Source organism: Pararge aegeria, chromosome 18 (genome assembly GCF_905163445.1).
Source record: "Pararge aegeria chromosome 18, ilParAegt1.1, whole genome shotgun sequence".
Taxonomy (NCBI): Eukaryota; Metazoa; Arthropoda; class Insecta; order Lepidoptera; family Nymphalidae; genus Pararge; species Pararge aegeria.
The window spans coordinates 14,353,182-14,365,369 of NC_053197.1; the positions used below are offsets into that span (position 1 = coordinate 14,353,182).

General features: G+C 34.6%; 1 protein-coding gene across 1 annotated transcript; it reads right to left on the bottom strand.

Moving 5' to 3' along the window:
• Positions 1-1,909: 1,909 nt before the first annotated feature.
• LOC120631454 (GDP-mannose 4,6 dehydratase) lies at positions 1,910-12,104 on the bottom strand. The gene is made up of 7 exons (XM_039901051.1): positions 11,811-12,104; positions 11,048-11,132; positions 9,715-9,824; positions 7,507-7,747; positions 4,965-5,197; positions 3,748-3,963; positions 1,910-2,361 (listed from the first exon to the last, which is right to left on the bottom strand). The coding sequence occupies exons 1-7, from the start codon at positions 11,877-11,879 to the stop codon at positions 2,230-2,232; spliced, it is 1,086 nt and encodes a 361-aa protein (XP_039756985.1). The 5' UTR covers positions 11,880-12,104; the 3' UTR covers positions 1,910-2,229.
• Between the last annotated feature and the right edge of the window lie 84 nt (positions 12,105-12,188).

Sequence of the window (12,188 nt, forward strand, 5' to 3'; positions counted from 1 at the left end):
TATTTAGACAAGTAAAACACTTGTTTCATTTTATTTTTATATAATTTTTTGGATTTGTAAAACATATATTTTACAAAAAAAAGGGTCGCAATTGTTACTTGCTTATTAAGATAGGATAAAAATGAACATAAATTAAAAGCTGCGAGTTATTCTCGCTAGTTTGAGGTAGTGCTTAATACCTTTAGTAATTGTTTTTTAAGCGTCGTAAAAACTCGAACTCGTTTGCGACAATAGGGCCTACAAAATATATATACAGACAACAATATAGCAAAAATTAGTAGATGCAAGCATCTTTGTTTAGACGGCAGAACGACCAGTTGGATGTTATATAGGGTATATAACACTTGGATGTTATATAGGGCATATAACACTTGGATGTTATATACAGTATATAACACTCGGATGTTATATATCGCGTTAGTCAGCTTACAGGTCTGTGCGTGTTACTAAAATAAATAATAATTCGGAATGTATTAAATAATAATAAGCCACGTATATCCTAGTATAAAAAATTGTTTAACGTTACCCCAAGTCTGCCATTACATTTGAGTGTCGGTCGATCAGTGACTGTATAACATTGATTAGTAAAATTTTACGTTGATGCTGAAGCTGAAGTTGAAGTCGTGCAGGTAGTAATCAAAATTGACAAGTTTAAAAATAGCGTTGACCTTTTCCTCAAAGAAAGGACGCCACTACTTTTTGAACTGTACATTTTTTTTAGTCTAGATTTTTGTAGAATTTAATTTGCAACAATGTAATGTTTTTGATTTTTTATAATGCTAATATTCGTTCATGATAAGTACTTATCATTAACTGAACCAGGTAGATAGATAGATAGGATAGATAGATAAATTCTTTATTGCACACAATTTATAATATAAATTGAAAACATAAATATAAGAAGAATAAAAATGCACAAAGGCGGTCTTATCGCTTAAAGCGATAAGACCGCCTTTGCGCATTTTTATTCTATTATACTGAATTGCTTATCATCTTTCTGAACTTGAGGTTAACTAGCGTCAAGTTTACCCCCCCCCCCCCCCCCCCCCCGAAACCCATTACGAAGACAAGTATATTTTTTATCTCTTTAAAGCTACGCCATTGTGTTTGACGCGTCGTATTTAATAAACTGCAGTTCTATGCGAAAGTAAGAATTATTCATTCGTACGAAGTACTCGGTCTTCAGAGTAGTCGTGATACCTTCTGACTCTGTGTTGCCTTCAAGGTTAATAGTCTGAGATGAGCTGGTCTTAAATATGAAAATACAGTATAGTGATGTTACTTTTAAAGACCATACGCAACAGAGAAACCGTAATGTCTTATTGTTGTTTAAGTTGCATTAAACTTCGGGTTCTAATTGCTCTGTTTTAAATTCTTCTTACTTACCTATATTTATAATGAACCTTCCCTGGTTCTACCATACAAAAGTAAATGAAGTGAAACTAATGCCCACTAAACCTAGGTATGGCCTTAATCCGATGCCTAGTAATTCTAAAAGAAAAAAAAAAGTTTCACGAACTCTTATGTGATGTCTAACGACGCTAGGCAGCGTCTAAAGTTACGATACCGATTCGGTGGATCGTAAAGTTTAGGGGAATCGTAAACTGACACTTGACAGATGAAATTAATAACGTTCGAAAAATGAAAAATATATATTTTTTTTTTTAATATATAAACAAGTGCTTGACTGCAATCACACCTGATGGTAGGTGATGATGCTGCCTAAGATGAAGCGCGCTTGCCTAGAAGATGCCTATTCACACTTGATTTGAAGGTACCCAGATTATAGGTATCGGGGAAGACGGAAGATGGAAGGGCATTCCAGGCCTTTGCGGTGCGGATCATAAAGGACGAAGCAACACGCTTCGTACGTGTTGATGGTATTTCAACAACGTAACGGTGCACACAAAATAGCACGCCTTGTGACAAGAACCATAGACAAGTTAGGTTATTTGAGTTGCCTAATGAAATTGGATTGGTGAAAGGTAAATGTATGCCTAGAAATCTTCTTTGATTAGACATTGCCTTGTCCGTTGTTAGCGAAAACGGGCATAACCCTAGCTCAGTAATAAGTAATAATCTTTACAAAATGTATACTAATAAATACGAGGCTTAATACGTTGAATACAAAAATAAAAGCTTTCGTCCAAAATCGAAAGCGGCGGCCGCTTTCGTCATTGTGTGTTGATGTAGCATATTAAAATCATATAAATCTCACTAGATATGTCACTAAGCTTGAGGGTTTTTCTTCATGAGCTCAAGATCTGCTTCGACCATGTCTTTAACGAGTTGGTCGAAGGTCACGCGCGGAATCCAGCCTAGCTTCTGCTTCGCTTTCGATGGATCGCCAAGGAGTAAGTCCTAATAAAAAGAAGAAGCACAATTAATTATATGTTTAAATATACATTTCCTTATTTTAACGTAATCTAAAAATAAATATGACAACAAACATAATTCGTATTACCTACTTAGTGTGTGTGTGAATCATACAATAAACTTTCTTTTTTCTCATTTTCATTAGTTTTTCTCATTTTCATTAGTAATAGTAATATAGTAATAATATTTATAATAGTACGATTGATTTTTTAAATTCTTAACCGTCTTTTATAAATATAAAAAATGGCCATTATTTATATATTTGTTTAATAAATATAACCTAAAATAAACTATGTGAAACTAAATAAAATCTAAAACGTCATCGAAACCACCGCAGCGAGGCACAATTCCTAAGACGCTGGCAGCATTGCCCCTTTTGGATGGCCAAACTAATTCGTTGGCCAAGGTAACTGCCCGCTCTAGGATCACCGGTAGACTCGATAACCCTTTTCGATAATAATTCTTTGAAAAGAGCTCGTGCCTCCGGACCCCACGGTCCCGAAGTCTCTACTCCAAAAGGCACAAAAATTAAACTGCTCTCCAGGTTTTCATATTTATTATAACTACCTAGCTACAAATTGCACGAAAATAAAAATGTCAAAATGGGTTTTGGGTTACATTATTGCAATATTTTTGCGCATGAATTTTATAGTCAAAATGGGTTTTGGGTTACATTATTGCAATTTTTTTTAAGGATTTCCATTTTTTTTAAATAGGTTACAGCTTATGTAACTTCGTGATAGTTAAGCTTTATTTTTCGAAGCAATGGTTAAAATCCGCCCAGTGCTTACGGTATACCAGTCTATTGGGTAACAAAAATCTGTGCAATTTATTCACACACGGCAGAAGTGTTACTTCTGAAAAGTAGCCTACGAGAGATTGAGGTGGATGTAGTATCCGAACTATTAGGATAAAAGTAAGGTTTATTATTTAGTTTCCATCGTAACTAGAAAAGGTAATAAAATGTATAATGTTTTTTATCTCACTCTGTCCTATACATTTAAGTGTTTGTGTCTCAATGGACTTATTTTTTCGTTTTATCGAGTTTGAAATCACAACGATTCTAAAGACGTTTCACATCAAAATTCTTTACCTTATTATAATAATACTAATATTATAAAGATGACTTCTTTAACTTTCTTCTGATTACATTAATAATATTAGTATTATGAATGTAACAAAACTTTGACAGTCCGGCTGAAGACACTAACCTATGAAGAAACCGACGCGCTTCTCCAATTTATTCCTATTTAAAATATAATGGATATAGATTATAGACCTAAGTGCATCTAAGTGCGTCAAACACACACACACACACACACACACACACACACACACACACACACACACACACACCACTAAAATACTCACCACTTCAGTAGGCCGGAAGTACTTGGAGTTGACAGTGACGAGTAGCTCATCCGTGCTAGCGTCGTGGCCTGTCTCGTTGACCCCCTCACCTTTCCACACCACCTGCCTGCCCACGTAGGCGAAGGCTTTCTGCACAAACTCCCTGACGCTGTGCGACTCCCCGGTCGCCACTACGAAGTCTTCTGGCTCATCTTGTTGTAGCATAAGCCACATAGCCTGAAAGAAGCAAACGGTAGTAGTAGAGCTTTTTGGTACGGAGCTCGTCCGGGAAAGTACTACCACTGTGCTTATTACTGCAGCTAAGCAGGATTGTTGCAATTATTGAATTAAGAGCATACAGAATCCTCATTCAGACATTGTGTCCAAAAACAGTAAAAACGCGCACGTCTTCCCACCCGTAACTGACTTCTACTTTGTAACCGTAAAAGCCAGGAGAGAAAACTCTGTAATGTAAAGAATATGTGGGGCTTATCGATATACAATTCCATATATATAAGTCCGAAGAGTTTTTTTTTATTTCACTAGAAGTAGCCCTTGACGCAATCTCACCTGGCGGTAGGTTATAATGCAGTCTAAGATGGTAGCGGACCTGTTAGGGAGAATAACGGTTTCTACGCGTTATAGTACCGGAACGCTAAATCGCTTAGCAGCACGTCTTTGTCGGTAACTAGCTGTGACCGAAGCCTCCCACCAGACCGGACCAGAGAAAATCTAGAAATTATGAATTCCCAAATTGTCCCTGCCTGGAATCGAACTCGGAACTTCTAACTATAAACCACACCGCTTAACACTGCACCGCCCATTAGAGTGGCGTTGTTGGAATCTAAACGGGAATTGCGGCACTCAAGTTGGTATTCCAACAAGAATACCTACGACCAAGGCGTCAGGTTAGGTATAACCAGCCGTAAAATAACGCCTAGTAACCATACATCTTTTTTTTGACGGCCGATTGGCGCAGTTTGCAGCGACCCTGCTTTCTGAGTCCAAGGCCGTGGGTTCGATTCCCACAACTGGAAAATGTTTGTGTGATGAGCGTGAATATTTTTCAGTGTCTGGGTGTTTATATGTATATTCTAAGTATTTATGTATATTATTCATAAAAATATTCATCAGTTGTCTTAGTACCCATAACACAAGCTACGCTTACTTTGGGGCTAGATGATGATGTGTGTATTGTCATAGTATATTTATTTATTTATTTTATTTATTTATCTCACCTCAACGTAATCTTTGGCGTGTCCCCAGTCCCTTTTACTGTCCAAGTTACCCAGCTCCAGGGTCTTCATGAGCCCCAGCTGTATTTTGGCCACACCCCTGGTGATCTTCCTCGTCACGAAGTTCTCACCTCGGCGTGGACTCTCGTGGTTGAAGAGCAGACCGTTGCATGCGAACATACCGTAGGCTTCCCTGTAGTTTATAACTATCCAGTAGCCGTAGAGCTTCGCGCATGCTGTAGTGATAATAAAACGTCAAAATAATAAGTATATCTCTCCCAGACTACTTAGTTTCTACATGAAAAATTAATAGTTCAGTCATCATAATAAATAAATAAATAAACTACGACAATACACACATCGCCATTCGCCATCTAGTCCCAAAGTAAACGTAGCTTGAGTTATGGGTACTAAGATAACTGATGAAACCCATTCAAATATATAGGTAACTACACTCGCGACTTTGTCCGCGTATAAGTCAGCCTTAAAAGGTAGGATTTTTTTTTAGAGCTTTGAAAGGGGAACAACTTTGTCTTATATTTTTTATCGAAACTCTAACCGTTTACGCAGCACACGCCGCGGAAGATTTGATTTTGAGGGTATTGCTTATGCACCAATGAAATTTACAACCCCTAGGTTGTATATTTCATTGGCGCTATGCTCCTATTGGTCTTGGCGTGATTATATAAAGCTCATAGCCTTCGTCGATAAATGGGCTACCCGACACTGAAATAATTTTTCAAATCGGACAAGAAGTCCCAGAGTTCATCGCGTTTAAGTAAACAAACAAACTCTTTAACTTAATATATCAGTATAAGATCTACTAATATAACACGTGTTTGATACTATGTCCTCTATTAAAAAAAAAAATACTATATTATTATAATTTAGGGCAATTTATTATAACTAATTCACACAGTTTCTTTTATTATCACCCCATTACAGGGTCAGGGGTTTCTCTCTGACCTAGAAAGATTTATTCCTTAATCCACCACGCCAAGTGCGGATTGGTAGACTTCACACTCCTTTGCGAACGCTATGTAAAACTCTTAGGCATTAATTCCTAACGATGTGTTTCTTCAAGCAAGTGTTATTTGAAATATTTAAATTAAAAATGCAATCTTTTCAAGGCTACTTTATCTACCACCTATCGGGTGATCAACTAATGAGGTCAATCATTGCGAGTAAAAACTACTGACCTTCCGACTTAGTTATTAATACGTAAGAAAATATCGTAAAATACATAGACCCTGGTACAGATCCAGTCGTGCGTGTAATTTCCGAACAATACAAACGACATTAATTATTCTCTTGCTATGTTGTTAACGTCATCGCCTACAGTTATTGTTATGTATTACAAAGAGTCATTTTGTTGTTTATAATCCCATACCACGTAACTTTAGTATTTTAGTTCCTTTTAAAAATATGATTTTCAACTAAATCATCATTGATGTTGATGACGATTTCGTTGGTAACGTCGCGTGCCCACCACACGTAGCTTTTTCTTTAGTATTTTAGTTCCTTCTAAAAACATAATTTCAGTACACGCACGTACACCACTCAATGGATTGAAATCATTGATTTTCTTTTATGAAAATAAAGCTTAATTACTCGTTTACTTTTCTCGTTAAAATGTTATTGTTTGAGCTGTCATATATTTAATTTATTCATCTACCACTGGCAGCACTGCAGGCAAAAGCGTCCTCTGTGCTTTGTACTACCATCTATGATCTAATGCGATCACCTCGTGATCACCAACATGTCTTTAGATCAGCAGTGGACTGTTAAAGGCCATTGATGAATAATACTATAGCTATTATGAATACATTTAATACAATACTCAACGAAAAGTAGGAGAATGGTGTAATTTATAATTTCTTCAATCCTTATACTCCACACCAAACTGATCTTCGGCAATGTACCCTCTCGCACGTTTCGCTCCTAAACCGGAGAATCCTCAGATGTTGACTTTACAATGAATAATTGTTAAATAACTATTATTCGTTGTAAAGTCAACATCTCCTCTCTGGTCTGTGATCAGTTGATGTGGAGACAGATTCTCCTGCTTTTCCCGGAGCATAGCAAATTAAGCTTAATTTTCATAATATATCCTGGATTTCCGTAAAGTAACGCCTGTTACTATCCAATATTGATTTTGTGGAGGAGATGGAGATGGAGTTTGGGGAGCACGTTCATCTGTCGGTCCTGAGGGTATTCCTGTCGTGTCGGAGCTGACGTCCCATCGGACTATGAGAGTGAGTAAACAGAGAGAGCACCTGTGTTTGTGTGCAATGTAATATTCATATTTAACGGCGCTGTGAGCAGTGACCCTAATTTCTGAGATTCCCACAATTGGAAAATGTTTTTGTGCTTTACATGAATGTTTCTTCAGTGTCTGGGTGTTTATTCGTATAATTTTAAGTATTTATGTATATTATTCATAAAAATATTCATCAAGTCATCTTTAGTACCCATAAAACAGGCAACGCTTACTTTGGGCCGCGGCCGACTGTTTGCACATAAAAAATTATCTCATCTTACTTACCATACGGCGAACGAGGGTAGAAGGGCGTTTTTTCAGTCTGCGGAACCTCGACAACCTTTCCGTAGAGCTCGGAAGTGGAAGCCTGGTATATCTTAGTCTCCTTCTCCAAGCCAGCAGTTCTGACTGCTTCCAAAAGCCGTAGAGTTCCTAACGCGTCAACTTGTGCAGTGTACTCGCTGAGTTCAAAAGACACTTTGACGTGCGACTGTGCTCCTAGGTTGTATATTTCTTTGGGTCTTATCTGAAAATAAAAGACTGTAAAAGCCCAATACCATCCTCAGCCAATCCCCTTCTGCTGGGTACACTACTCATTTTTCATTAGAGCTACCCGGTTTATAGTTTAGAACTAGTCAATCGTTATCTTTCTACAAGGTAAGGTACTTGCGCTTTAAGGATGTTCTAAAACGCAATCTTACATCATGCAATATACCATGGAGCAATTGGGAGCGAATTGCCGCGCAAAGATCTACATGGCGCAAACTGATAAGTGACAAATGTAAAACCTTCGAAATGAAACGTCTAGAACACCTTAACTCAAAGCGCTACAACAAAAAAATTAGGCCTACGCCTTCCTATACATGTAATTATAATAACAGCGGTCAACTTTACTGCGGCTCGTGCAATCGAATCTTTAAAACTCAATTTGGCTACGCTAGTCATATCCGTGCACACTCGAGACGATAAAGCCAAGGTGTCGCCGTTGACAGATACGTCATGGATGACACCACAAGGTAATACCTATAATCATTATATCAACTAATTAGATTATATATATATATATATATATATATTATAATTTATTGATATATTTATAATATTATAATTTATTGATATATTTATAATGATTATATATATATTTATAATAATTAGATTATATATATATATATATTATATTAGACTTATGACTATATGACTATATGACGATATGACGATATGACTATATATATATATATATATATATATGAGTTGATGTGATGATGATAAATATATAAATATATTACATATAAATACAAATAAAATATATAACATAAATACCTATATAAATAGATAACATGTAACATGTGTATTATAAGTATTTATGTATGTTATTCATAAAAATATTCATTAGTCACCTTAGTACCCATAACACAAGCTACGCTTACTTTGGGGCTAGATGACGATGTGTATTGTCATTTGTCGTAGTAGTAGTAGTAGCAGAAATTTTGCATGTTATGTTAGGGCTGTATCTGATTTTTTTTCAGTTAAAACTATGGCAGATGTTTACTCAAAAACTATTAGGTTTTCGTTTTCACAGACAGTACATAATGTACTCCTGAAGCCTGTGAAGTATTATATCGGTTTTTATTTACACTTTATATATGTAGATTATATTCTAAACCATCTCTAGACAAATTGCTAAGATCCGAAAAGTAACCCTGTAATCTGTACCATGTAAATATGTTTTGGTGATAGCTTAGGTCACCTAACACAACGAAACCATTTTCACGATAAATCAAAAGATAAAAGACAGTTTGCAATTACAAGAGATTGATTTTACTGTCGCAATATACATAATCTTACCTAATCATAAAAATCATTTTCATGTTCCAATCAATGGTACAAGCAATATCCGCTACACAAATGCATTAGCCATATCATGTTTTATTTCGAAATAACTACCTTCCTCGTAAAAAAACTGCTAAGTTTCTTGCCGGATTATTTTTTCGAATCGAAGTACTTACTTACTGCGCATTATTCGAGACGAGAATTTTTTTCAACTTTGGTACGATATTATTATTTTTTCCCAATATAAGTTAGACCACCTTCTAGTGGAAAAAATATTTGACTGTAATCTCACCTACTGTATACCTATTTCCCCACTAATGTTATAAATGCAAATATGCGTGGAGAGACTATAGTTTATAACAGAATAACACTTTAGCTCTACCTCATAGGAACTATGCCTTTTTCTGGGATAAAAATAACATTCCCTATAACTTCTGCTAACACCGCCCCGTGCCATACCTCTGGGGTAAATACGCCCATAGCCTCACCTTAGTTACAATATTAATGAGGTAGATGGTATCAGTATGCTTTTATTATTGCATTTGTTGTTCGGAGTGGCATGCTGGCTGCCCAAAAAAGCTAAATTCAACCTTGTTAAAGAAAAACTTACTTTACCTATGTGCCGGCTATAGTGATAAGCTTTACCTTAATGATCAGACTTACCTTTGTAATAATACTAATAAGGCAGGTGGTGTCAGTGAGATCTCCATAGTGTAAATGCATTTGCCCTCCAGTATGGCATGCTGGCTGTCCATATAAATGCTGAATACGACCTAGTTGAACAAGAAATTGTGATGTGATATAATTGTTTGATAGTTGTAGAGTTCTAGTCTACAGTTTAAGTTAATGTAGTTAACCACATTTCCATTATAAATCACTAAGCTTGCTCTACCCTACATTTCATAACTTTCCATCAAGTATCAGTTGTGACAAATGAAAAGGTAGGCTTATATATTTTATAATAGTTTTTCATATCATACAAATACAAATAAATAAAAATGTAATAGATAAAATATGCTGATGAAAGTCCCTATCAGGTTTGCATAGTTATTTCAATGAATTTATTTCAATCATTGATAATTAATATGTTGGAATAAGAAAACAGACCATATAAAATTAAATTGCAATTTTAAGTAGATATCAATAAAATATTTTTGTTTGTGAAAAACAAATTCAAAATGTTTTTGGAGATATTACTCACTATAACCATCAAAAGGTAAGGGTAAAGGTAATTTTCAATACAAGGGATTAAAAATTAAATCATATTCATTCCCTTCTGTTTTATTTGTGGTTTGTCAATATTGTATATATTTATTTTTTATTGATATTAATTATATAGGTATATATTATATTTGTATATATAGGTTTATGCATGTTTATTTAAATGCACCACCTACCTCTCTTCTTGAGCTGTTTTTAACGCTTTTGGTTGCCTGGAAGAGATCGCTATGTAGCGATAAGGCCACCAAATTGTATACCTTTTGTTAAATTTTTACTTATAATTTGTTATGTTTATGTGGTGTACAAGTTACAATAAGTGTATTCATTCATTCATTCATCAAGGATAGTAAAATTCATTATTTTCTCAATGACAAAGATGCTTTAAAGTAAACCACACTGTTTTCATCTATCACAAGAGAAGATTTTGGATATAAGCAAAACTTTCTTCTTAGTAGAATTTGCAATACAAACTTATGGCGAATCATTATCAGCAGAATCAGTCTTAAAATGTTCTTATTTAGTAGTTTTACTGAAATAAATGAATTAAAAACACCAACGCTTATACTCAGGGCAATCTTTGAAAAACAATGACTTATTTTCAGTGTTTAGTATAGCATTCTTATTTCATTGTATAGAGGCTTGCCTTAGCATATCTATCTTACCATTTTGTACAATACCTAGTAAACAGTCTACATTATGTTTAACCATAAGTGACACTTTGAAATTAGTGTTAGTGTTAAACTAATATAAATATTACCTCTAGGATATATATTACCTGTATTAAAAGAGGATGACCGTCTTAGTATTCCATGAACTTCATAACCCTTCTCTATCAAGAACTCTGCGAGGTAGGATCCATCCTAAAAAATATAAGGGTATAAAAATCTAAAGACAATTATTTTTACTATATTCTAATAACAGTTGATTTTAAAGAAGTTTTTCCTAGTAGTTATCAGATAAACAATTTTGTTATGTATCTTTAAATAATTAAAAACAAACAAATACAACGATTATGACCTGTAATGGGTCATTAATTAAGGCACATTTAATTATAACAATAACTATTATTATTTTTATGATAAATAATTTAGACTCTTTTATGAACCCACATAACAATCTGGTTTAAACCCAAGAATTCTTATAAGAATTTATGAACATGATTCATAAATTATAATTTATTTTGAAGCATTTAAAGATGCTATAAGACAAGATGCCTAGGTTGTTGGCATTAGGTATTACACCTGTGTGCTGGTTACTTAAATCACTGGCATAATTTTTTTTTAATAATAAGTATCAAGGATTAAAAACACCAATCGGTTTCCCTTGGTTTTCCTAATCCTAAGGTTGCCTGGAAGAGATCGCGACTAAGCAATAAGGCCGCATTTTGTATTCTACTTTTTAAGTTTCCTCTTGCTGTGTCCATTATTTTTTTTCTTTGTACAAATAAAGTGTGTAAATTAATAAATAAAGATTAACTGATGAGTAGAAGTGGCTTGTTATCTATAATTTTAGAACTACGATATTAAAAAAAATATTACCTGCCCAGTTATACCAGTGATTAACGCCACCTTCCTGTTTCCATTTAAGCTTGAGCCCTCGCCGGACATATTGATATATTTTTAATTATTTAGATGTAATTTACACAAAACACCGAACACGTCTGCACTTAGCGAGCCGGCAATGTTTTTACTGATAACTGATAAGCTTTATCTCAACTATCAAATTCTAAAAAATATTACAAGTACGATAACTATTTTAAAGCATAGACTTTACAAAACCTAGCTAATGAAAATCAGTTATAACATAAATAGTAATTTTAAGAATTTGTCGTAAAATTGAATTTCTTTTAGATAAACAAAACTGTTCAACTTAGAACAACGAATTGTCACAATTGACAATAAATGTCCTGTCAATCA